At 52.1% G+C, this 26,957-nt stretch overlaps 2 protein-coding genes across 3 annotated transcripts in view; one reads left to right on the top strand and one right to left on the bottom strand.

Annotated features, from left to right (window-relative positions):
• Window positions 1–4,584, top strand: part of CPEB3 (cytoplasmic polyadenylation element binding protein 3) — a 180,052-nt gene extending 175,468 nt beyond the window's left edge. For both annotated transcript variants that reach the window (XM_038764075.1, XM_038764074.1), the window contains one exon: window positions 580–4,584. In XM_038764075.1, the coding sequence (XP_038620003.1) occupies window positions 580–807 (228 nt within the window). In that variant the 3' untranslated portion in view covers window positions 808–4,584. The remainder of the gene's footprint in view (window positions 1–579) is intronic.
• A 5,278-nt stretch (window positions 4,585–9,862) lies between these two features.
• BTAF1 (B-TFIID TATA-box binding protein associated factor 1) overlaps window positions 9,863–26,957 on the bottom strand; it is an 83,536-nt gene continuing 66,441 nt past the window's right edge. The window contains exons 27-38 of the mRNA XM_038764619.1: window positions 26,587–26,708; window positions 26,334–26,501; window positions 25,972–26,049; window positions 25,749–25,878; window positions 20,664–20,805; window positions 20,373–20,503; window positions 19,296–19,421; window positions 18,530–18,682; window positions 17,719–17,930; window positions 17,065–17,224; window positions 16,414–16,584; window positions 9,863–10,244 (exon numbers count right to left, since the gene is read on the bottom strand). Of these exons, the coding sequence (XP_038620547.1) occupies window positions 10,098–10,244; window positions 16,414–16,584; window positions 17,065–17,224; window positions 17,719–17,930; window positions 18,530–18,682; window positions 19,296–19,421; window positions 20,373–20,503; window positions 20,664–20,805; window positions 25,749–25,878; window positions 25,972–26,049; window positions 26,334–26,501; window positions 26,587–26,708 (1,740 nt within the window). The 3' untranslated portion in view covers window positions 9,863–10,097. The remainder of the gene's footprint in view (window positions 10,245–16,413; window positions 16,585–17,064; window positions 17,225–17,718; window positions 17,931–18,529; window positions 18,683–19,295; window positions 19,422–20,372; window positions 20,504–20,663; window positions 20,806–25,748; window positions 25,879–25,971; window positions 26,050–26,333; window positions 26,502–26,586; window positions 26,709–26,957) is intronic.

Raw genomic sequence — 26,957 nt, 5'->3', positions numbered from 1 at the left:
GCCGGGGCTCTACTGAGTCACGGGGGTGACTTTCTCAGAGCTGCCCTGCCCCGGGAGCCCGCTGCCCCACAGATAATAATGATAATGATGGCATTAGTTAAGCACTTACTATGTGCGAAGCACCGTTCTAAGAGCCGGGGAGGATCCAAGGTGATCACATTGTCCCACGTGGAGCTCACGGTCTTAATCCCCGTTTTTCAGATGAGGTAACCGAGGCTCAGAGAAGTGAAGTGACTTGCCCAGGGTCACCCAACGGACATGGGGGAGCCGGGATTAGAACCCACGACGTCGGACTCCCAAGCCCGAGCTCTTGCCACTGAGCCACGCTACTTCAGCTCGCGCTCCTGCCGGGCAGTGAAGACCAGGGCCGTGCCCGCCGTTTGGGTCTGTGCCGCCACCTCCGAGCAGGCGACGAGGCACCTCGTCTCCAGCCGTGCTGGCCGCCTCGGGGTCCCGGTCTGCTCGTAGAGTCTCCGGTTCACCCATTTCGGGGAGCGGGGCCGCTCCCGGGCCAGCTGCCCGCCCAGGGCTGGGAGTCCCACGAGTCGTTTCTCTCTCTCTCTCTCCTCTCTGGCCCAGGTGGAAGTGAAGCCATACGTGCTGGATGACCAGTTGTGTGACGAATGCCAGGGCACGCGCTGTGGCGGGAAGTTTGCTCCGTTCTTCTGTGCCAACGTGACCTGTCTGCAGTATTACTGTGAATACTGCTGGGCTAGCATCCACTCGCGGGCCGGGCGGGAGTTCCACAAACCACTGGTGAAGGAGGGAGGCGACCGCCCACGCCACGTCCCCTTCCGCTGGAGCTGAGCGCGCGCGGCCCCGCTGGCTTGGACCGGAGCTGAGAACGGAGGAGGAAGAGGAGGAAGGAGGAAGAGGAGGAGGAGGAGGTGGTGGAGAAAGAGGGAAAGGGCGGGCACCGCTGCCCCCAGGGCTCCCGGGATTCCGGAAATCTGTGCATTCGCTCTCTCCGTCGAGGAAGAAAAGGGTCTTTGTTCTTACGTGATGTATTCTTTTCCAGTCTCATTTACCGAACCTAGCGTCCCGTAGAATGCCAACCTGCAGAGTCACCGTTCCGATTTGCACTTTGATTTCCACGTCGTCTGCTTTGGTACCTTAATTTCTCCCCCGAGACTCGGCGCTCGTGACAGGATGTAGAGACGGCCGTGCTCACCCGCTCCGTCGGCTCCATCTCTGTGTGATGATTCCTTTTTATTCCGATTCTTTTTAAACTGGAGCATGCACTTATTTTCAGAGAGTGGCCCCTAGAAGATGACTTACCAAAGGTAATTATTACTCCTGAGTAGGTGGCAGATGTAGCAAAAATATCCTAGACCTTCAGCAGCCATTAATTTGGCTCATTTAAGTGTAGGAATAACCCACAAGGAAAGACACCTTATTTAGTCGTTTTCCATTTGGACTCGTAAGGACGATACCTCATAAGCTGGATTGTTTTGGGTTTTTTGTTTTTTTTTTGGTTTTTGGGGTTTTTTTTTCCACCTCGTTTTTGTGTTGCTGAGGGTTTCTGTTGTGTGTTTTTATTTTTTTTGGGGGGGGGAGGGGTTAGAACTTTTTAGTGTTATGTAAATGTATGCTGCAATAGGTTTTGCTGCTATTAAAATGGTATCGTTAATACCATAATACTCTATTCAGGCTAGGGTATCAGCGGGAAAAAAAAAAATAGACGTGCGATTTGGACCCGATCACGGCTGCCGAGGGGAGAGAGGCGCCTGGGGGATGGGAAAGCTTCTGAGGAAGGGGTCAGGATTCTTGACTGCATGTTTACTTAACCAGACTGCTGCATGCAATAAATTTTCTATCTAACGTCTAAGTGTAACGTCCCCCAGCCCTCCCCCAAGATGCCCCGACAGAGAGTCGACGGAGACTACGGAAAACTCCTCCGATCCGTTTCGTTCTGGGGGAGCGGGGGTGTGGAAAAAAATAAAAAATCAGTTCCCCGCGGGAAGGAAGCCGAGCTTCTGGAATCCGAACCGGCCCCACCAATACTACAACCAACCGAAAAAACTAGACGTAGGATTTTCTTAAAACACCAATCTGTGTGAATGGTAGATGAAGTACTTTGCGGTGCTGTTCTATATCGTGCAATTTATTTTATGGAGTCAAGTGATTATGTCTTGTACTGTGATCAAAATGAACTGTCAACCCCCTCCGTGTCGCACAGTCCGAAATTTGACCGTTCATAAAGTGGTCTGTAAACGCCACCGAGAGAGCTCTCGGTTAAAAACAACGAAATCTCCACATCGCTTCCACCCTTTAACGTAGCACGTCCCACCTTGTTCCGAAAAGCCAAGAGCCGGCTTTAGCTTATCCACGCCACTCGTCTGTTACCACGGAGAGACAAAAACGGACAGGCCGAGGGACCCGGGCACATTTTAGGAGAGTCGCGGAAAGAAGATGGTAGCGAAACGTGTATACCCCGAGGAAGGTATCCGTGAAGAAGTCGTCTTTCTGGATCACAGAGTCACCCCTCGATGTCCTTGACCGTATCCTGCGAAGCTTGAATAGGAAGACCCGCTAACGCAGTGGACGCTCTTTCTCTTTCGGCTGCCTCGCGGGGCTGCAGGCAGAGGGTGTTTGCGACAGACCGGTGGGCTCGCGAAGGATGGAGAGGAGATGCCCACCGCGGGGGTCTCCCCTTCCACCCGTGGTTCGCAGTTCTGGGTACCGTCTGACTGGGTACGATACTACGGGAGCGATTTCGGTGGTCGTGTGCGTCGTGTGCGGTGATATCCTTGTGCGGTCTTAAGTTAGTCAGTTTTTTGTTTTTTTTTTTTTTTATCCTGTGTTGGGTGGCGATGATTGGCTCTAAAAGCGTGTGTTTTCTCCAAGGAAAAAGATGGCTTTTTTTTTGTTTTTAACTGGTCTCGAATGGTTCTTCGAGTTCCCCCTTTGGAGATTACCACGGGCCGAGGGCCGAGGAGGCTGCTTTCCTCGGCCCAGGGTTGAGGTTGGTTTCTCCATCCATGGGTTTGGTTTTCATCTGTCTGAGACATTTTGTTATGCACTATTACTACTACTACAACTACTACTACTATTATTACTACTACTACTACTTTTTGTATCTAGACGGTTTTCAATAGTGGCTGATGAAGTTTTTTTTTTTTAAGGGAAAAGGCATGCTTTCTGACTGACGTGATCTTTTGCAATACCTCAATTTTGAAATATAGGAAAGAAAATGATATTTTCTAAGTAAGTTTATTCAGAAAATATATATATTAATTTAATTCTGCCAGAAAATGATTTAACAGATGGGTAACTTTATTTTTTTCATGCTTATTTGCGTTTTTGAAGATGACGAAGCTAGAGCTTTGTAACTGTAATATTGAATCCTAGCAAACCTACAGAAATCTACCTAAGTGAAAGAAGCAAATCTTTTTAAAGAAACACCCCTCTTGCGGGTACCCCAGAAACCAAGAAGCCGGAAGATAAGGAGCAGAAAAGTCGAGTTACAGCGAAGCAACAGCCCCGTCGTGAAGAACGGTTTGTTAAAAACTCAACTCCATCAGGTGCTGAAAGCGGTGGACAGGCGGCGAAAACAGAGTTTTTTTCCCCCCTTAATTTGTATATTTATAATCAAGCGTTGATTCTGCACGACTGACCAGAATTATGAAAGAGTTCTTCTGTTTGTATTTTTTACGAATAACTTTTTTTAGTTGATGAAATGGTGAACACGTCCCCCTTCGGTTCGGTAACGGAGCCGCCCGGGCGCTCCGGGTTCTTTTTGGGAGAAGGTCCTCTGAGCCAGTGATTTTTTTTTCGTTTTGTTCTGTTTTATTTTTGGTTTTTGGTTTTTTTCCTTGTAACCTAAAAAGGTGGTAGGTACTAAAGCTTGGCTGGGGCCTTGGGGCCCAGGGGCCCCGACTGTGGCCTTGACACTTGAACTGGTCGATATTTTTTTTCCCCCCCCGAAGGCGATAACCTAACCTCGACTCTTTGTTGTTATGTGCAATACTGTTTGTACTGTTTGTATAAAACTAGAAAAAGCAAAGAAAAAAAGGCATAAATCTTTATTGCAGATTTATTTTCCTTGCAAACTTTAGACATTGTGATTCACTGAAAGCATTTTTCTACTGTCAAATATGCACCTTTCTTCATGCTGGTATTTTTCAATAGGGATGTAGCCTTTGTACTGAGACAAATTTTCATTGTTATTTTTAGAGAGATTTTTTGCTAAGAAAAAAATTAAACATATTTACATATTTTTCATTTCTTTTCGTATTTTCTTTAAAGAGCGCTTTCTCGATCATTACTCGAGTTGTGTCTGGGAGGGACTTTCATATCTGGTCAATGTCATTAATATTATTTTGTATTTTTACTTGGAATAAATTAATTTTATGATGCTAATTCTTTAAAAGTTTATTTTTTTTTTTCGTTTTCAGTTATTTTTGAAGCTACAAATCTTTGTAATATTGTTACTAAAGCGTCTAGTTTTTTGAAACGCAGAGCTTTGTGTATTAACTTGCTGATGTGGTTTACAATAGCGTGACAATAACGGCGACGGTTCTGTAAAGCGATGGAGAGTGTAACGGATAATCGGGCAATAAAAGGACAGAATGAAGCAGAAAACGGGATGTACGGACCAGCCTTTTCCTTTCTCAGAGGGGCTCAGGGTCAGGCTAGGATCGGCGCAGTCGAGCTCGGCGGCCGGGCCGGTCCGCGCTCTCCTGGCCGCTCGGCAACCCCAGGGCCCATCTCCCCCGGGCCCGTTAGGGCCGGGGGAGCGTGGCGGAGGGAGAAGGGAATCCGTTATCCCACTCCAGGGGCCCTCCCCCCGTCCATCCGCCTCTTCCCGCTGGCCCCATTCCTACCCGACGGGCAGCTGGGCCCAATGGGCGACTCTGCCCATCTCTTCTTCCTGCCCCGTCTCCCCGCCCTTCCCTCCTCTTCCTTCTCCACCGCCAGAGCCGGAGGCCCTTCGGTCTGGTCCCTAAAGATGGCCCTTCCAGGGGCCCGGCGACGGCGAGCAGCCGGAGGAATTGGGGTTGCCGGAGCCGGCCGCTTTCGCGCCCTCCAGGCCGCAGTTCGGTCTCACGTCCGAATCCCGGTTCCCCGTTCGGAGCTCCCCGGCGGTCACAAAGACGAGCCGGCGAGAGGCCGAACCGGAAAGCCGGCCTGGGGTCGAGCCCGAAATCCCATCTCCGTCGAGCGCTCCCTGAGCCCGGCGGTGGAGCAACCGACGCGACCGACTAGCCGCCGCCGCGTTTTGCGGATTTCGCTTTCCCTATTAGATTAGCCGCCGGACGGTTCCGACCCGGGAACCGTTCCCCCGTTGTCCCCCGAGCGTGGGGATCTCTCAGGTCGGAGGGAAAAAGATCAGTCACAGATGAGTACCGATGTTCTTTGGGGTTAGCCCGCTTTCTATGGGCAACTGCTGCTTTTGAGACTGATGCTTACGGCGCCTGCGTGCCCGCCTGACCTCCCTGTCTCCCAGGTTTGGCCCCTATTGTATTGTAGAACCACTGCCGGCGAAGACTCTACCCCGAAAGAGTCCCGGCCACTGTGCGTTTCTGGGTCGCCCACCCGGAGTTAGCTTATGGGATGTATTAAGTGCTTACGACGTGCCAAGCACTGTGCTGAGCTCTGGGGCAGGCGCCCGAGAATCCGATCGGGAGCACGTGGGGTTTCCCGGGCTGAGGGAGGGAGAGGAGGCATCTCCCTCCCCCCCCGCCGCCCCCCGTGCCAGATGAGGAAACTGAGGCGCAGCGAGGTTAAGCGACTCGCCCAGGGTCGGAAGGCGGGCCGGCGGCGGACGTCCCGTCTCGAGCTCTCCGCGCCAGGCCCCGCTGCCTTTACATTTAGATGAAGACGAAGTTTAGCAACGCGTAGAAAACTAGGGTGCTAAACCAGGCCGCTGATTTCTGCTATTTTTTCTGGATGTAGTTCTGTTGGGGTATGAAGTATTAGGTATTTGTAATTCTGCTGTCAAAATAATGGACGTGACTTTTAGAGTGTCACAGCTAAGACTCTGTATTTGTTTTTCAACTAACAGCTGGTTTTCAATGTGCCCTACCTTTGGTGACATGTTCTCCTCGCTTGTTTTTCCCTTCTCGGCGTGAACTGATGCTTGTCTGGAGCTGCAGTACTATGACTAGCCGTGGCACGCGATGCTGCTTTCGCTTACAACTGCTGAAACTTTGTTGTTTGGACTTTAGTTTTTCTGTAACAACAACGTATTAAACCCGGTTGTACAAAGCACTGATTCATTCATTCATTCATTCAACCGTATTTATTGAGCGCTTACTGTGTGCAGAGCACTGTACTAAGCGCTTGGGAAGTACAAGTCGGCCACCTATAGAGACAGTCCCTACCCGACAATGGGCTCACAGTCAAGAAGGGGGAGACAGGAGACAAAACAAAACATGTGGATGGGTGTCATCAGAATAAATAGAAATAAAGCTAGATGCACATCATTGAAATAAATAGAATAGTAAATATGTACAAGTAAACTAATGACCCCATGAACTCTCCGTGACCCCACTTGTGTCCTCGGACGACCCCACGAACCCCCCGTGACCCCATTTGTGTCCTCGGATGACCCCCCCCAACTTTCAATTTTGAAGTTGAGAAAATTTTCAAAAGGCAATTTGTCTCATTTCACCTCAAATGACCTGATGAACTCTCCGTGACCTCACTTGTGTCCTCAGACGACCCCACAAACCCTCTGTGACCCCCCCATTTGTGTCCTCGGATGACCCCCCCCCCCCCATTTCAATTTTGAGGTTGAGAAAATTTTCAAAACGCAATTTGTCTCATTTCACCTCAAATGACCCGATGAACTCTCTGTGACCTCATCTGTGTCCTCGGATGACCCCACGAACCCTCTGTGACCCCATTCGTGTCCTCAGATGACCCCCACCTCCAGTTTCAATTTTGAAATTGAGAAAATTTTCAAAAATCAGTTTGTGTCATTTCACCTCAAATGACTTGATGAATTCTCCGTGACCTCCCCCGTGTCCTCAGATGACCCCACGAACCCTCCGTGATCCCATTTGTGTCCTCAGATGACCCCCCCGTTTCAATTTTAAAATTGAGAAAATTTTCAAAAAGCAATTTGTCTCATTTCACCTCAAATGACCCGCTGAACTCTCTGTGACCTTCCCCATGTCCTCAGACGACCCTGCGAACCCTCCGTGACCCCATCTGTGTTCTCAGATGACCCCCCCCCCCCCAATTTCAATTTTGAGGTTGAGAAATTTTTCAAAAAGCAATTTGCCTCATTTCACCTCAAATGACCCGATGAACTCCCCGTGACCTCAGATGACCCCACAAACCCTCCATGACCCCTTCTGTGTCCTCGGATGACCCCCCCCCATTTCAATTTTGAAATTGAGAAAATTTTCAAAAAAAATCAGTTTGTCTCATTTCACCTCAAATGACCCCATGAACTCTCTGTGACCTCACCGGTGTCCTCAGATGACCCCACGAACCCTCCATGACCCCATTTGTGTCCTCGGATGACCCCCCCCCCCCCTTTCAATTTTGAGGTTGAGAAATTTTTCAAAAAGCAATTTGTCTCATTTCACCTCAAATGACCCGATGAACTCTCTGTGACCTCCCCGTGTCCTCAGACGACCCCCGCGAACCCTCCATGACCCCGTTTGTGTCCTCAGATGACCCCCAGTTTCAATTTTAAAATTGAGAAAATTTTCAAAAAGCAGTTTGCCTCATTTCACCTCAAATGACTCCATGAACTCCCCGTGTCCTCAGACGACCCCACGAACCCTCCGTGACCCCGTTTGTGTCCTCAGATGACCCCCCCCCCCCCCGTTTCAATTTTGAAGTTGAGAAAATTTTCAAAAAGGATTTTGTCCCATTTCACCTCAAATGACACCATGAACTCTCCGTGACCTCACCGGTGTCCTCGGACGACCCCGCGAACCCTCCGTGACCCCATTTGTGTCCTCAGATGACCCCCCCGTTTCAATTTTAAAATTGAGAAAATTTTCAAAAAGCAGTATGTCTCATTTCACCTCAAATGACCCCCTGAACTCTCCAAGACCTCACTCGTGTCCTCAAATGACCCCACAAACCCTCCGTAACCCCATTTGTGTCCTCGGATGACCCCACTGATGCCTGTCATCCTTTGCAGAGGTGAGGGGGAAGCTCGTAGGACCCGACCGACATGGGCAGCCACGGTCCCCCCCGGGCCCCTCCGTCCCAAGTCACCTCCATCCCACCCGGGCACACCTTCCGATCCCTCCCCAAAGTCCCGGGGTTTCGGGGAGCGAGCAAGGCTAGAGGCGGAAAGTGGGACGGCGAGGTGGGCCACCCCGGAGAGCTGGAGTCATTGGCCTAAGCGAGTTCCGCACTCGGGTCAAGCGGACCGAAAAATCCATTTCGGCCTCACTTCGCCCGCCTGCTTTAGGCCAGAGAAACCTTCCTTGTGGTCGGAGCTGAGGGTGGAGGGCCAAGTTCCCCCAGGGGATGGTTTTCTCGGGGACCGTCTGGCCGGGGGACCCGGAGGGGGGTCAGTTGGCTCCGGCCAACCTCTCCGAACTCGAACCCTCAGAAATAGCGGGAAGGGCTCTTGGAGAGCCCGGTGTTCGGCCCCCAGATCCATCCAGGCCCGGAAGAAACAGCAGTTCTATAGTTTAGGAGTCCAGCACAACCCAGCCAATACGTTTACGGGGACAAAATAACCCTTCAAGGTGCTGCCGTTTTGGGCTACTTCCTCCTCCTGCAACAGGCCACAGGCAGGAAGGGAGGGGCCGGAGATGCGCCCATTTGCCTCCAGTCTAAGTCTACGCAGACACACATATGCTGGCACCACTCTAGTCCCAATTGCATTTTATTATTCGTCACGGAATGCTAAATTTGTTACAGTATGGCCATCGTAACTACTAAAGATGTGACAAAACAGCCACCTCTAGATGTTGCAGAACCAGCTAGAGGTTTTTTTTTTTCCTTCCCACAAAACACCCGTTATTTTACATAAGAGGTCTGAGGGGTTTCCAACTGTTTAAGCGAAGAGTCAGCTAAAACCTTAAATAAATCTGAGCTCTACATATAGCCTATAGATGTATGTGTACAGACGTGGGTTAAGTTCCCCTACGGTATTTATAAAAAGTGTGTAACTATACATACATGCACATCTATAAACATCCCCCTACCCAGCCTGGCCTTCGACCCCACTTGAGTCTGCCTTGCCTCCGGCAGCTGCTCACTTGAAGCCCCTTTAAATGGGATTGTGACCCCGTGACTCCGGCATCCTGCTTAGAGCCATCTACGTCTGTACATCGACCTCGATTCCTGCTACCGGGTCACGCGTGACCCCAGAACCCAGCCTCTCGGCCTGGTAAACAGTGTAAAATCGACTCCTGGAAAACTTCGGGCGGTAGAGATTGTTTCGTAGTTACAAAAAATATATTATATACGAATGAAACCTGTCGGGTGCCTACGTTCTCTGGCCGGCTGTCTTCTAGCCTTTAGATAAATTAAAAAAGTACACCCTCTCAATCGGATGCAGGGGCCTGAAGTAGACCATTACCTGTATCGAGGTTTAGCCCGTATTTTTTTTTATTATTATTAAAAACCGGCTTCTAGCGAAACATCGAAAAGATTGAAAAAGCTGGCGGTATTTGCAGTAAATGTACAGGTGTCTGCCCCCAGGCTGCAAGTCCGGTCCCGTGCCGCCCGCTTCGTTTCCAAGTCTCCGGGGGCTGGGCCCCGGCGGGGGAAGACCCAACCCGCGAAGGCGGCGCCCTTGGGCGTCGGATGGGGCGAAAATTGACTTTTTTTCTTAAAAAAAAAATCATCACAACACTGCTTGCTTTGCTTCAAATGAAAGGGTCCCCCCCCCCACACCCCGCACCCTCCCCGCCCTGCCCTCCCAGCCCACCTGGAGCTACGGGCCGGGCCCCGTGAGGGACACCACTGCTCCCGGCACCTGGTTCCGCACGGAAAATTCAAAGCGCTTCATTCATTCACATTTCCACCGCCAGTTTAATCCAGTGCAAAGAGTGGAGAGCCGGGGCCTCGGCCGGTCCCCCGCAGCCGGGTCAACGGCGGCCAGCCGCCCGCCCGCCCGCCCGCTGAATGTCAGCGGCGGCGCCTGGCCGGAGCGGTCCCGCGTCGCGCCGCTACTTGAGCGAGTGCATGAAGTTGTCGAGGCTGTATTCCGAGTCGTACTGCTCTTGGTCCCAGAGATCCCCGAGGTTTTCGAGGACCGACTTCATGCTGGCTTTTCCCGAAGAGGCGGAGGTGTCGGCTTTTTCCGTTTTCCCGTCCTTTGGGGAGAGGGACACCAGAACCGTCAGTGATAACCAGGCTCCGGTTTCTTTCCCTTCTAGTTCCCACCCGCGGTTTCTCGCTCGGCGGCCGGCGGCTAAGGAGACCGCCAAGTAAAGGGCCGGGCTTCGAACGGACCCACGGCTCTGTTAAAATCGAAGCCATTAAGCATGAGAGCTATAGAAAGATCCCCTCTCATTCCTCAACATCCCCGTTCTCTTCCCAGCTCTTCTCTCTCTCTCTCTCTCTCACAAAGTCTTATGCCTGCTCAACAATACACGCCCCCCAACACATACGAACACACACACAATTCAAACTCAATTCCCGCACACTCATGTTTCTTTCCTCAAGGCACCACCTTCGACTTTCCCCTCTCCGTCCGTCCGTCTCTCTCTCCCTCTCCTTTTCCAGATATGCAAGCCACCTCCTGTATTAAAAGTGGCTTTTCTCAAGCCCGCCGCACCTTCCCCTTGGCCTTCCTGCTACCCTGTTGCCAATTTGTACGTCCCAAGCGCTTAGTACAGTGCTCTGCACACAGTAAGCGCTCAATATGATTGATTGATTACCCAAACTCTTCAGAGGGGTTGTCTATGTCTCCGTGACCCAATATAGTCTGGCTCTCCACCCCCTCTCTCCCCGTCATTCGGTGGCATTTACTGAGCACTGAAGTGCGGGGCCGAGCACTGTACAAGCTGTCGTGGGAGAATACCACACAACAGAGCTGGGAGACAAGTTCCCTGCCCACAGGGAGCTTACAGCCTCTGTGGCAACTTCTCTCTCCAACTCTCCAAGACCTCCTTGCCCCACTGAATGGTACTGGCGTGGCTTCGTGGAAAGAGCCCGGGCTTGGGAGTCAGAGGACGTGAGTTCTAATCCCGGCTCCGCCATTTGTCTGCTGTGTGGCCTCGGGCAAGCCACTTCACTTCTCTGTGCCTCGGTTACCTTATCTGTCAAGTGGGGATTAAGACTTTGAGCCCCATGTGGGGCAATTGGACTAGTTTATATCTACCTCAGCACTTGGAACAGTTCTTGGCACACAGTAAGTGCTTAAATACCATAATTATTATTATTATTATTTCTCTTAATCCTCCTTAAGCTTTGAGAAACTGCTGACCACTTCCTTCTTGAGAAAACACCATCCCACTTTGGTTTAATTGACTCAGTTGTCGACCTCCCTCCCTGGCTCCCTTTTCTCAGTCTTTTGCTGGCCTTTCTCCCATCTCATCCCCTAACTCTGGGGGTCCCCTCAAGGCTCTGTCTTGCGTCCCCTAATCTTCTCACTTTTCACTCACTCACTGAAGGAACTCCTCAGCTGCAACATCGATGCGGATGCCTCAAACCTATCGTGCTGGTCCCCCTCTCCATCTATGGATGGTATTTATTGAGTGTTTACTGTGTGTATAGAACTGTACTGAGCACTTGGGAAAGTCCAACAGAGTTGGTAGACGTAATCTCTTCCCGCAAAGGGTTTACAGTCTACGGAGGGAGACAGACGTCAAAACAGATTCCGGTCAGGAAGAGTAGAGTATAAGAATATGGACGCAAGTACTGTGGGTTTTGCGAGCCTACATATCTATTCTATTTATTTTACTTTGTTAGTATGTTTGGTTTTGTTCTCTGTCTCCCCCTTTTAGACTGTGAGCCCACTGTTGGGTAGGGACTGTCTCTATATGTTGCCAACTTGTACAACTTGTACTTCCCAAGCGCTTAGTACAGTGCTCTGCACACAGTATGCGCTCTATAAATACGATTGATTGATTGATTCCCCCTTGCCTCCGGGAGATCTCCACAAAGATTTCATGCCCGCTTCTCAAGTTCAACATTTAAAACTGAACAATGTGGAAAAATGTTTAAAACAATTTTTTGGAAGTGAACCTCCAACCGATTTCCACCGCAGCCGGCGACACCCTACCAGCCTCTCGGCACTTTCGGCTCTCATATTTCATCGATGGCTAAGTCCTGCTGGGGTTTTTTCTCAGCCCCGTTTCCTGGATCTGCCCTTTCCTCTCCACCCAAAACTGCCACCACCTTGGTTGCGCTCTTGCCATATCAGAACTGAAATGATTTTTAAGTAATGGGAGCGGTAGGGAAGACAGGGTATTACTGGCGGCAGCCTGAATGTCAAAGGGAAGGAGCTGAACAAATCACGAAATGCACAGGACATATCACGGCTACAACACGAAGTCTCCTCTTCAGGATACGTTCCCACCCTGATCATCTTCCTAAAGTGTCGGCCATGTCTCTGCGCCCTTCAAAAACCTCCCCACGGCTACCCAGTTTCCTCCTCATCAAACACCCGCTATTGGCTTCATGGCTCTCCATCTAACATATCTGCTCTTCACTCCTTACTCCTCAGCTCACCCTCTCCGACTCCCCTCAGTTCACCTAACGGCCCTTTAAACAAAAAAAAATGGTATTTGTTAAGCACTTGGGATAGATAATAATCATAATGACGGCATTTATTAAGCGCTTACTATGTGCAAAGCACCGTTCTAAGCACTGGGGAGGTTCCAAGGTGATCAGGTTGTCCCACGGGGGGCTCACAGTCTTCATCCCCATTTTACAGATGAGGTAACTGAGGCACGGAGAAGTCGTTTATCAGGTCGGACACTCCCTATCCCACACGGACGGGCTCACGGTCCAAGCTGTGAGCGTATCTCCCGCCAGCATCCCCTTGCTCTGTTTTCCCTGCTCCTTCAAATTTGGAGGACCACAGTTCTCCCCAGCTTCAAAGCCCTCCCTAAACGCACCACGTCCGCCTCCTCCCTCCAGAAGCCTCGCCCAAGATGCCAAATCGCCGTAGCCCAACCCTCAACCCGAGCAGCTAAGAATCGTGCCACCTGTCCTTGGTACTTGCCATATTTCGTGATTTACTCAGCTACCGCCAGTAATACCCCGTCCTCCCTCCCGCTCCCGTTATTTAAGTCATTAAATAATCTAGATCTAGCTCGCCCATGACACTGTAAGCTCCTCGATGACACAGGTTTTGTTGGTTCTCCCAAGCAGTGAGAACAGTTCTCTGCCCATGAGTGCCCAATAAATACCCGCAATCAACTGATCAAGGAATTAAGAGTATGCATGACTATTGAGGGGATGTATATTCATTCATTCAATCGTATTTATTGAGCGCTTACTGTGTGCAGAGCACTGTACTAAGCACTTGGGAAGTATATGAACAAGGGCAGCTATTGGGCTGGGAAAGCAAGCGCTTAGTACAGTGCTCTGCACACCGTAAGCGCTCAGTAAATACAACTGAATAAATGAATGAAAAGCAGAGCTTAATTGGAGACATCCTCCCGAAGGATGTGAGTTTCCAGTCATTCAGTTGATCCACGTGCAGAGAACTGTACTAAGCACTTGGAAAGTACATGAACAAGGGCAGCTATTGGGAAAGCAATTGGACTGGGAAAGCAAGCGCTTAGTACAGTGCTCTGCACACCGTAAGCACTCAGTAAATACGACTGAATAAATGAATGAAAAGCGGAGCTTAATTGGAGACATCCTCCTGAAGGATGTGGGTTTCCAGTCATTCAGTTGATCCACGTGGGGCTCATGGTCTTAACCCCCATTTTACAGATGAGGGAACTGAGGCGCAGAGGAGTTCGGCGCCCTGCCCGAAGTCACCCAGCTGCCAAATGGCGGAGCCGGGATTAGAACCCACGACCTCTGACCCCCAGCATTTTGATTTCATTCATTCAATCGTATTTATTGAGCGCTTCCTGTGTGCAGAGCACTGTACTAAGCGCTTGGGAAGTCCAAGTTGGCAACATATATAGGCGGCCCCTACCCAACAGTGGGCTCACAGTCTAGAAGCACTCTCCTAACAACGCTGAGAGGTAGGGAAAAAGGCAGGTATCACCCCCATTCGGCAGATGAGGAAACTGAGGGAGCGAGAGATTAAACAGTGACTTGCCCACAGTCCCACAGCAGGAAGGGTCTTGGACTCAAATCTGGGTCATCTATTGTACTGTTCTCATTTGTTCCTTCATTCAATCGTATTTATTGAGCGCTTACTGTGTGCAGAGCACTGTACTGAGCGCTTGGGAAGTACAAATTGGCAACATACTGTGTGCAGAGCACTGTACTGAGCGTTTGGGAAGTACAAATTGGCAACATAGAGAGACGGTCCCTACCCGACAACGGGCTCACAGTCTAGAAGACTGAAGTCTAGACTTCTAGAAGTCTCGGGGTGCCTTGGATTCTCATCCAATCCCTTCTCAGTATGGTGCTCTGCACAGACTAGGCACTCAGTAAGTACCCTTGATCGATTCATTACTCTCCCAAGGGCTTAGTACACTGCCCTCGGGAGTACTTGGTGCCCTGCCCACAGTAGGCATTCAAAAATTGGGCTGACTGGTGCGAGCGAGGGCCTCCGGCTGCATTGTGAACCAGAGAAGCCGTGTGGCCTAGTGGGAAGAGCACAGGCCCGGGAGCCGGGGGATCTGGATTCTAATCCCAGCTCTGCTTCCTTCTTACTGTTACCCTCCTTCTGTGTGACCTTGAGTCAGTCACTCCACTTCTGGGTGACTCAGTTTCCTCTGCTGCAACTTAAGACTGTGAGCCCCGTGTGGGACAGGGACTGTGTCTTACCAGATGATCTTATATCTTTCCTAATAATAATGATGATGATGGTATTTATTAAACGCTTACTATGTGCAAAGCACTGTTCTGTGCGCTGGGGAGGTTACAAGGTGATCAGGTGGTCCCACAGGGCGCTCTGAATGGTGCTAGTAACAAGTATCACAAGCATTACTATGGTGCTCCGCACACAAGAGGCGCTCAGTATATACCACTGATTGAGGAACGGGCAACGGTTCTTTCAGACACCCAGAAGTTGGGCCAGCCTGGGCTTTGCTTCAGTGGCAGTCCCTTTCGGGTGAGTTTGGGGGCTGAGGGGTGGGGAGGGTACCCAGGAAAGTCAAGTTGAGATCCAGAATCTCTAGTTTCTCATTTTTTTTCCCCCCGAGACCCTCTGCGGCTGCTAAAACAGAGCCGGGGAGCTGTGAGGGGACATCAGGAGGGGACAGTGAGAGCACAGGCCTGGGACTGAGAGGGTTGTGGGTTCTACTCCCGGCTCCGTCACTCGTCCGCTGTGTGACCTTGCGCAAGTCCCATCACTTTTCCGGGCCTCAGTTATAATGATAATAATAATAATGATGGCATTTATTAAGCGCTCACTATGTGCAAAGCACTGTTCTAAGCGCTGGGGAGGTTCCAAGGTGATCAGATTGTCCCACGGGGGGGCTCACAGTCTTCATCCCCATTTTCCAGATGAGGGAACTGAGGCACAGAGAAGTGACTTGCCCAAAGTCACACAGCTGAGAAGTGGCGGAGCCGGGATTATGTCGCAGTGGAAAGAGCACGGACTTTGGAGTCAGAGGTCAGGGGTTCACATCCCAACTCCGCCACTTGTCAGCTGTGTGACTTTAGGCAAGTCACTTCACTTCTCTGTGCCTCAGTTCTCTCATCTGGAAAATGGGGATTAAGACTGTGAGCCCCACTTGGGACAACCTGATCGCCTTGTAACCTCCCCAGCGCTTAGAACAGTGCTTTGCACATAGTAAGCGCTTAATAAATGTCATTATTATTATTATTTGAACCCTTGATCTCTGACTCCAAAGCCCGGGCTCGTTCCATTGAGCCATGCTGCTTCTCGATCTGTACAATGGTGATTGAGACTATGAGCCCCGCATGGGACATGGGCTGTATTCAACCCCATTTGCTTGGATCCACCCTATGCTTTGTACGCACTCAAGCGCTTAAATACCAGAATAACAACATTATTATTATTATTATCATCATTATTAGTGTGATTATTATAATGTACCCACAGCTTTACCCTGAAAGAGTTCTCACTCGGCTTGGCCGTGTTTACGGTCCCGTCCACCCTTCTCTCACTCCTCTTCTCCATTCCCCACCACCGGTGTCGGCAGCTCCTGCTGCCTCGGGGTGCCCAGCGGCCCGGGTGCCCCCGCCACGCTGAACGGCACGGGGAGCCCCCCGCCACGGCCCCGAGAGCGGGCAGGCCTGGAACGCTAAGCCTGCCCGGAGCAGCCTGAGTCCAGGGTAGGCTTGGGGTTGGGAGTCACCGCCGCCGAGGTCGGGAGGGAGGTCTCGCCCAGGCCCCGGGGACCCAACGTGCCCTCCGGGGTCCCCACGGCTCCGTACCTTGTCGAGGGTGAACAGATCCAGGAGCTGATCGGTGCCCATGCTCTGCAGGCTCGTGTTCTCTTGGCTGATCACCGTATTTGCAATGTTCATCTTGAATTTCTGCAGACCCATTATCTTCTCCTCCAGCGTCCCCCGCGTTATCAGGCGGTACACGTTTACAACCCGTTTCTAAAAGAGAAGCCCTCGTCAGTCCCACACGCCAGGCCGGCCGAACCCAACCTCAAATGGGGATGAAACTCAGTGGCCCGGGATGAAGGGGGGACCGGATCCCTCGAGGGCCGAGGATGGGGGCTGGAGTGGGCATGCTTTAATTTGGGAACCGAGCCCCCGTGGAGCCCTGGGCTGGGGGTGGAGGGGGGACAGCACGCCCAGGTATTCCCACAGAGGGCTCCATGGAAATGGGGAAGGAGTAGCCAGAGCTGCGCATTTGAGGCGGGGAGGGAGCAACGCCACATTTGCCCCACGGACTCTGAACGCCCGCCCTCGATTCTAACCTCCCCGAGTCCTCCTTTTCCACGCCTCAACGCCCTCGCTCGCGCTCCAAGCTCCTTCTGCAGGTCTGACCCGCTATTCCCAACCCCGCTTGCCCTTCTATGTCTCCAGGCCGAGGCCCTCTCCCTTGGCGGACAGAAGCGGGGCGGACCTCACCTGGCCGATGCGATGGGCGCGGTCCATCGCCTGCAGGTCTCTCATGGGATTCCAGTCGTGTTCCACGAACACGACCGTGTCGGCTCCTGTTAGGTTGAGGCCCAGCCCACCGACATGGGTGGTCAGCAGCAGGACGTCTATGGATGGGTCGTTGTTAAACCTGAGTGGACGGGTGAGAGACGGTTAGGCCCGGACTGTGGCGGGGATTTAGGCCATCGGTGAAAAACAGAAGCCACGGCAAGACTGTAGCAGAAGGGTGGCCAACACAACTCAGCAGGACCCTGGGGTCACCTTCCCTCCAGGCCCCATACCTTGAACGCCAGGGTCTGGGCCGCCTTCAGTTCATCCGGCCTGTCCCTCTACCCTCTAGACAGGGACAGCCTGATCGCCTTGTAACCTCCCCAGCGCTTAGAGCAGTGCTCTGCACATAGTAAGCGCTTAATAAATGCCATTATTGTTATTATTATTATTATTAAAGAGCCTAAGCTTGGGGCCTCCAGCCAGGGCCCAACTCGTGGGCCTGTCAAGTGCAGGGGAGAGGAGGGGGAAACACAGAGACAGAGAGCTCGCGCAAGAGCACAAGAGAGCGAGCATCCCTCCCAGAAGCACCACGGTCTGTCCAGAGAGCGGAATGCGGTGACTGCGTGCGCTCACCGGGAAACGATCGAATGTCTTTGTCCGGCGGGGATACTGCCATCTAAGCGCAGGTAGGTGACGGAGGGCAAGTGGGGCTTCAGCAGGTCATGTTCCACGATGTCCAGCATGCTCTTCAGCTGGCAGAAGATGAGGATCCGGTGCTGGGCCACGACGGATTCGGTGCCGCTCTCCGACGTCCCGCTGTTCCCCAAACCACAGTCTAGCAGCAGCTTCGGATACAGTTCAGAATTCAAAAGTCGGAGCTCATTACCCAGGCACACTGATGGCTCCCGAACGGCTTCATCTCAGAAGGAACGCCCCCAACGACGACGATAACTGTGGTATCTGTTTAGCGCTTACTACGAGTCAGGCGCTGAACTAAGCACTGGGGTAGATACAAGGTAACCGGGTTGGATACAGAGGGCTCACGGGCCATTTTATAGATGAGGAAAGTGAAGCCCAGAGAAGTTAAGGGACTTGCCCAAGGTCACACAGCAGACAAGTGGCAGATCCAGGATCGGAACCCAGGCCCGTGCTGTATCCTAGGCCACGCTGCTTCTCAATGCTCCGTGGGGAAAGAGTTTTCCCAACCCCCAGTGGACGGGTTAGGGGGAAAGTGACAGGAACGACCCCAGCCGTGATCCCGACCACAACTCCGTGGGCGACTCTGGCAGCGACCAACGAGCCAGAAAGAGATCTGCGTCCCTTCCGTGCCCGCTCCTCAGATCCTAAGTACGGTACACACGGCAGGCGCTCAAGACCACCGGTCGATTCTACCGGCACATTTTCCCCCTCAGAAGAAACGGGCCAGTGAGATGGATTTCCTTACTTGTTTCAGGGCTGACAGTTTCGGGGCGTGCTGGATATCCCGAAGGGACGACTTCTGGGCTGCGAGCTGCTCGGTGGTCTTCTTGAATTCGGGGTGCTGGGCCGTTAATACTAGCGCCGGGTGGTTGCAGAGTTTCCGTAAGTACTGCAGTGCCTTAAAAACACAAGTAAGCGAACGGCTCACCGGGGCTCTAGGCCCACAGTGAACGGCTAGCAGAACCGGCAGCCCGAAAACGCCACTCTCCGCGCTGCGGGAAGCTCTCAGCTGAGACCCCTTACGTTTAAATATCAAGGAAGTCAGGGCAGCAGCGGGGAAGGGGGACATTCTACTGCCTTTTCGGTGAAGATTTTCATTAGGGCTGGGAGAGGGGCCAGCGTATTGAGAGGTGGCAAGCCGGCCCTATTCCGCCAACTGGCTCAGTCTCTCCCGTGAGTTTAGTGCCTGAACAGGAGTACGAGCCTGCCACTGTCACCCCTCCTTCTTCACTCTGGTCTCCGGCCGCCGCTGGCATCCAAACCCGACTCAGGCGGCCCACTCTCTGCCGCCCGCCACGGTTCTTCCCCAGAGGAGCCAAGGCTCCGGAAGAGGCTGCCCTGAGTGTACGCCCCAGGCCACCCTACCAGCTGGCGACTTCAGGATCCCCGCCCCGCCCCGTGGACCGGAGCTATCCCGGGGCAGCCAGAGGAAACGCTGGGCTAAGAAACGTAGAAATCGCTCGCAATGGTCTCGGGCGGAAATGTTGGGGAGCCCACGGAGAAGGCGCTACCTGAAACACGTGGCCCGTAGCCTTAAGTTTGGGTTTCTCGGTCTCGTCCGACAGCGCGGCCGAAGAGACGGTTTCATCCACATCGCATTTGGCGCGAGACTTGGCGAAGTCTTCGTAGAGCTGTACCTGTAGAGTGCCCCAGACGGGAGTGAGTGAACCCCAGGGCCAAGCACGGCCAGCAGGGCCACATGGCAACGGGGTCAAGGGCCAGAAAACATCTTCCCTCCCCACAAGCAGCCTTGCAGAAACACCCTGACGCCTGATCGAGCTCAGGGGGGGTTTCTGGAGATGTTGCTTCTCGGAACCGGCCGGGCCAAACCTATCCTGCCCGTCTCACATCCGCTGCGTAGAGGTACCAGCTTAGCTGGCGGGCCGGGGGGAGGCCACTGCTGCTCGGAATCTGAATATCAACAGTATCAACGGGCATCCTTCCAACAGCTAATTTTTTTATTTTAGAGGTCGTGCGCTACAGTGATCTCACACTCTGCCCGGTACGTGGAAACACTTGAGGCTGAACGAGCCTGAGGCTCAGTAAGGCCGGGGCTTTCTGCCTGAAGATGGTCCAAAATCCACTCCCACCCACTCGCATTTTGTCTTGGCCACTCTTCCCGGTGAGTCTTTGGTTCGGAGACAAGGGATCACGGGCGCTAGCTGACCACCACACCCAGGCGAAACGCTTAGATGCCGTTGGGCTGTACAACGCAAAAGCGCGAACTGGGAAGCCCAAAGCTCCCGCCGGGCCCGGGCAGAATTTCACAGAGTATCTGAGCCCAAGTCGTGCGGTTTTCGTGGCGATCCAGCCCCAGGTTAGACCCCCAACTGGAGAGGAGGCCTACGCTCTCTGCTCAGACGCAGGGAGAGCCCCCAGGTCGACTGCAACCTCGAGTTCAACTGGCCCTAGGGAGAAGAGCCTAGCACGAGAACCATGGCTCGAGATTTATTCATTCAATGGTATTTATTGAGCGCTTACGGTGTGCAGAGCACTGTACTAAGCGCCTGAGATTGGCTGAGGCTTCGCCCTAGCGGACTGTGGGGAGCGAAGCATTTGGGTTCCATCGCTTTCCACCCCCCACCTACCTGTAGGGAGCTGAGCGTACAGTAGTAATCTTGAATAATTTTCGGGGGAAGATCCTGCAAAACATCCTCCTTCATCCTTCTGAGCAAGAACGGCAGGACTTGGCGGTGCAGAGCTTCCATTGCGAGGACTCCTGGGGCAGGTGAGGCAAAAGAGCAAGAGAAAAAAATAAAAAAAGTCTTCACAACGGAGGACAAGAGGCGGCCAAATCAGAGTCCTGTCCCCAGCTTGGGGAAAATGGGGTTGGGTGGGGACGAGGCAGAGGGGGGCGGGCAGACGTTGCCGTTTCTTACCTGCTTCCTGTTCCCGGCTGGAACTCCGAGCATCCCTACTTGCCAATATGGGTTTCCCATACCGAGCTGCAAACTGACGCTCAGTTCCCAAAAATCCTGGCATAAGGAAATCAAACAATGACCACAGCTCCAAGACGTTGTTCTGAACATAAAAAGGGACACCAGTTAACAAGCTTTACCCTTCGAGTAGATCCTTCGTAAAACCTCCCAAGAAACCCAACTATGCTCCTGTGGCCTGGAGAACCGCACTATACTGCGCGTGTTCGCCCTGCTAGACGGTTTGCGTGCCCACGAGGAACTTAAGAGTCTAGAGTGGGGGGAGGAAGAGAAAGGGAGACAGAGCGCAAAATAATCTATAGATAGGGGAAATGGCAGAGTACAAGGATATGGCTAAGTGCCGTGGGGATTGCCAACTTGTACTTCCCAGTACAGTGCTCTGCACACAGTAAGTGCTCAATAAATACGATTGAATGAATGAATGGGGTAAATACCAAATGCTGAGGGGTAAAGATTCAACTGCATACGTGACGCGGAAAGGAGAGTGAGGAGGGGGAGTGAGGACTTGGTTAGGAAAGACTGCTTAGAGATGGTTTTCAGGGGGCTTTGAAGTTGGAGAGATTAGTTGTCTGTCAGGAAGGAGAAGGGATTTCCGAGACAGATGGTCACAGACAGGCGGGATTGAAGCAGGCCGGTTTCAGAGGGGTAAAATGTGGAGGCAGTAGGAGAGCCGTGAGGAAAGGTGCAATGGATTCAGTGCTTTAGAGCGGGTGGCACGGAGTTTCCGTTCGATAGGGAGGCAGAAGGGCAATCGACAGAGATTCTCGAGGAGTGGGGAAGATGTAGACTGGGCATTTTCTTACAAAAACGATCCAGACTGCAGAGTAAAGAAAGTATGGATAGGATTGAGCCCACTGTTGGGTAGGGACCGTCTCTATATGTTGCCAACTTGTACTTCCCAAGCGCTTAGTACAGTGCTCTGCACACAGTAAGCACTCAATATGATTGATTGAGTGGGGAGAGACAGAGGTCAGTGTGGTGGCGGATACAGTAATCAAAGCGGACCACTTAAGGGCTTGGCTCAACATGATATCCGTTTGAATGGAGAGGAAGAAGCAGATTCTAGACACGCCGTGAAGATGGAACAGAGTTGCCTCAGTTACCTCATCTGTAAAATGGGGATTGACTGGGAGCCCTCCATGGGACAACCTGATCACCTTGTAACCTCCTCAGCGCTTACAGCAGTGCTCTGCACATAGTAAGCGCTTAAGAAACTGGTGACAGACTAAAGGTGTGGGTCCAGTGTGAGAGATGAGTCGAGGATTTGTCCTTCCCAGGCGCTTAGTACAGCGCTCTGCACTCAGTAAGCGCTCCATAAATACGATTGGATGAATAAATGAACGGATTCACATTCCCTGCCCACAAGGAGCGGGCCGCCTTTAGTGCTGGGACTCCCTCCTTTAGGAAACTCCCGGCTCCGCCAACTGTCAGCTGTGTGACTTTGGGCAAGTCACTTAACTTCTCTGTGCCTCAGTTCCCTCACCTGGAAAATGGGGATGAAGACTGTGAGCCCCCCCCGTGGGACAACCTGATCACCTTGTATCCTCCCCGGCGCTCAGAACAGTGCTTTGCACATAGCAAGCGCTTAATAAATGCCATTATTATTAATTAAACTCCCTCAAACACGAGTCATGCTAGTCCGCTGGACACCTTGGAGCTGCTAGCTGCCAAGCTCCTCAGACCAGCTCTTTCAGCCACCGGATTCTCCCCTCCAGGTCGGCTTCTTCCCAAATCCTCTTCCCTTCCTGCCAGTTCCACCTGCAGCAGTAGCTAGAGGGAGAGAGACGTGGCCCGGAATCCGGCCGCTTCCTCTCCGTCCAAACGGCCATACTGGTCCTGGCCCTGGCCCCTCTGGCGCATGTGCCTCAGTTACCTCAGCTGTAAAATGGGGATTAAAACTGTGAGCCCCCCGTGGGCCAACCTGATCACTTTGTAATCTCCCCAGCGTTTAAGAACAGTGCTTGGCACATAGTAAGCGCTTAACACATACCATCATTATTATTATCCTGGCTGTGTCGGCCTCCTGAGCCTTCCCTCCACGTCTGTCCGTCGCCTACGACAATCAACGCTATCGCTCTTCTGGTCTCCCCAACCTGAGTTTTTGACATCACTTGACTTGGCGCTCTTTCAACAAACGCATTCAGCCTATCACCACATCCTGCCCGTTCTCCCACAATATTTCCAGAACCTGCCCCTTCCACTCCTACCACGGTGAACCAGGCATTTGTCAAGTCCCGGATTCACTCATTCATTCAATCGTATTTACTGAGCACTTACTGTGTGCAGCGCACTGTACTAAGAGCTTGGGAAGTACAATTAATGTACTGGAATGAATTACAGTTAATGTAACGGAAGTAATGCCATCATCATTACTATTATTATTATTACAAGTTGGTGGCTCATCATCCATTCATTCAATCGTATTTATTGAGTGCTTACTGTGTGCAGAGCACTGTACTAAGCGCTTAGGAAGTACAAGTTGGCAACATATAGAGACGGTCCCTACCCAACAGTGGGCTCACAGTCTAAGTGGGAAGGAGGAGGAGTGAATCCCCTGAGGCACAGAGAAGTTAAGTGACTTGCCCAGGGTCACCTGGTAAGCAATTGGTAGAGCCAGGTCCTCTTTCCATTAATAATGTTGGTATTTGTTAAGCGCTTACTAGGTGCCAAGCACTGTTCTAAGCGCTGGGGGGGATACAAGGTGATCAGGTTGTCCCACGGGGGGCTCCCAGTCTTCGTCCCCATTTTCCAGATGAGGGAACCGAGGCCCAGAGAAGTGACTTGGAGAAGCAGCATGGCTCAGTGGAAAGAGCCCGGGCTTTGGAGTCAGAGGTCACGGGTTCAAATCCCGGCTCCGCCACCCGTCACCTGTGTGACCTTGGGCAAGTCACTTCACCCCTCTGGGCCTCAGTGACCTCATCCGGATCTGTTACTAGATCTGCCGTGGCTTATTGGAAAGAGCCCAGGCTTGGGAGTCGGAGGACGTGGGTTCTAATCCCAGCTCCGTCACTTATCAGCTCTGTGACTTTGGGCGCGTCGCTTCAGGTCTCTGTGCCTGTTACCTCAGCTGTTAAGTGGGGATTAAGACTGTGGGTCCCACGTGGGACAACCCGATTACCTTGTATCTACCCCAGCACTTAGAATAGTGCTTGGTACATAGTAAGCGCTTAAGTACCATAATTATGATTATTATCTCCCTACTCACTGATCTCTCTTCCTCCAATCTCTCCCCTCGCCACTTCACCCTGCTGCCTGGTTCATGTTCCTAAGACATCCTTCTGCACAAGTCTCCCTTCTCCTCAAAAACCTCCAACACTTGCCCGCTCCTCTTCGCCTCTAGGACTTCGCCTCTTCAACCACCACCTTTAAACACCTCGATTTCAGCTCCCTCCCTCCTATTTATCCTCATTCGTCTCCCGCTATGCTCACGGTCTCATTCTCATCTCTCCTTGCCCCCAGAACCCCCCGGAGCTCCCTCCCCATTCAACGACTCTTCAAGCAACGTGACCTGGTGACCAGGGACTTGGAAGACCTGGGTTCTCATTCCGGCTCCACCATTTGTCTGCTGCGTGCCCTTGGGCAGATCACTTTCCTGGGCCTCAGTTCCCTCATCGGCAAAATGGGGATCCAATGCCTGGTCTCCCTCCTAGTTAGTCTGTGACCTGAATTAGCACGTCTCCACCCCAGCGCTTAGTGCCCAGTAAGGGCTTAAATAACTACAATTATTATTCAAAGTCCTCCTGAGGTCACATCTCCTCCGGGAGGCCCTCCCCAAGAATTGCTCACCTTCCCATCTTGTAATAATTATAATAATGATGGCATTTGTTAAGTGCTATGTGCAGAACACTGTTCTAAGCGCTGGGGGGGATATAAGGTGATCAAGTTGTCCCAAGGGGGGCTCACAGTCTTAATCCCCATTTTACAGATGAGGTAACAGGCTCAGAGAAGTTGACTTGACCAAGGTCACACAGCAGACATGTGGCGGAGCCAGGACTTGAACACATGACCTCTGACTCCAAAGCCTTTCCACTGAGCCACACTGCTTCTCCATGATGCTTCCCCTTGTACCCAACTGCCATCTCAGTCGTTCCGTGCCACTGAACATACACTCACATCTGGTATACCCTCTTACCCCGTCCCATCAACCACACTGTACTCTCAATTAAGGGCAACGCTCGGTTCTTCTCTCCCCCTGATACTGTCCCACGCGCTCAGTGATGAAGTAGATGCTCAATAAATGTGATGGACAAGACTTGGCAACGGGCGGAATCTGTGGGCCGAATGAGACCAACGAGTCGAAGAGGATGCCGAGGTTTCCAAGCTCGAGGCAGGGAGGATGTTGGTGCTGTCTACGGTGACGGAAAAGTCAGGGCTTAGGTGGGAAGGTGTGGAGTTCTGTCTTGGAGACGTTTAGTTTGGTGGGTTGGCGGGACAACAAAGAAGAGATGTCAGAAAGGCCGGGGGGAGCGTGGGATTGCAAACGAGGGAGCAGTCCAAGCTGGACGATGCTCTGCACCGCGTAAGTGCTCGTAAATACGTCGAGGATGATTACGAAGTAGATCTGGGGACTCAACCATGTCGGGATGGGAGCTGACACCAAGGGAACAAATGAGTTCTCCGAAGGAGTGGGTGTACATGGAGAAAAGATGGGAACCCAGAACTGAGCCTTTAGGGACGCCCCCATGAGAGGCAGAGAAGGAGCCGGGGAAAGAGTGAAGAGGAGCGTGCAGGGAGACGGGAGGAGAACCAGGAGAGGAGAGTGGTACTGAAGCCAAGGATGCACTGAAGCCCCTTGGAAGACTCCGTAATATGTCTGGTTCACCCTAGGGGTCCGCTCAATGGCAGCCAAATCTTTGATTACCAAGATCAATTGCTGCAGTTGTCAATTAAAAAACGAACAATCTGATGGGCATTCAGCCAGGCTTCCAAGTCTACATGGAGCAGGCAGTAACCGTTAACCGTTGGCTTTTCATTTTAAAATGGTGGCAGCCCCACCGTCTACTCAGACAACACAGATTCAATACTTACCTGGATGGGTGTGCCTGAAAGAATAATCCTATAATTGGCGGTCAGCTGTTTCACAGCTTTGGACAATTTGGTCTTTCCATTTTTGATGACGTGGCCTTCATCGAGAATACAGTAGTTAAACTTAATGTTCCTAGGGGAAAAAAAGGAAACGGGGCATTTTAGCTCCGCCGGCCACTTGATCGTCATCGTCCCGGCTTCCGAGGGGGAAACATCCAATGCTTACTTGAAGAAGTCGATGTCATTTCGCACGACGTCGTAAGAGGCCACGATGAGGTTGTGTCTCTTCACTTGGTGCTGTAATCTTGATGGAAACAAGGGCGAAGGGTTACTTATAGACTGTGTTGGGTAGGGGCCGTCTCTATATCTTGCCAACTTGTACTTCCCAAGCGCTCAGTACAGTGCTCTGCACACAGTAAGCGCTCAATAAATACGACTGACTGATTGACTGATTGGATCCTTCTCCGTGATCCAATTTACTGTTCATTTCAAAGGCGGGGAAGCCGTTCGACAGGGAACGGGAGCCCAGATTTTCCTGGCGCGAAGGCTCGAGGAGTTGAAGAGCCCGCCCCGGCCCCGGGCTCTTACCTGGTTCTCTCTGTAGGGGGGCCAGTGTAGTGCAGAGGGTTGAGATATTCTTTGGAGCAAAATTTGCCCACTTCGTCCACCCAGTGGCCCGTCAGCGTGGGCGGGCAGACCACCAGCGAGGGAAGGGGCACGCTCTCCGACAGCTTCGTCCGGGCATATTCCTGGGCCCTTCGACATCGAAACAGCGGAGGGTTACCCGTATGCCGTAGCGCGTCCTAAGCTCTATGTCTCAGAGAACGGATGCTCGCGGTACCTCAGACAGTGGTCCCCGGCCAGGATGCAGATGGACTGCAGCGTTTTCCCCAGGCCCATGTCATCGCACAGAATCCCGTGCAGTTTGTACTTGTTCAGGAAGGCCAGCCAGTTTACACCGTCCTGGAAAAGGGAATGACACCACGAGGAGCGGGTCAGGAATTCCTCCACTCCCCCGGGCAACACGCCTCATTTATTCCTTCGATCCGTCGTATTTACGGAGCGCTTACTGTGTGCAGAGCGCCGCACGAAGCGCTTGGGAGAGGATAATATAACGATAAACTGATATTCCCTGCCCACAACGAGCTTACAGTCCAGAGGGGAAGACAGACACTAATAGGGAAGCAGCATGGCTTAGTGGTATAAGAGCAT

Source organism: Tachyglossus aculeatus, chromosome 22 (genome assembly GCF_015852505.1).
Source record: "Tachyglossus aculeatus isolate mTacAcu1 chromosome 22, mTacAcu1.pri, whole genome shotgun sequence".
Lineage (NCBI taxonomy): Eukaryota > Metazoa > Chordata > Mammalia > Monotremata > Tachyglossidae > Tachyglossus > Tachyglossus aculeatus.
This window is presented reverse-complemented; position numbering and strand designations above follow the sequence as displayed.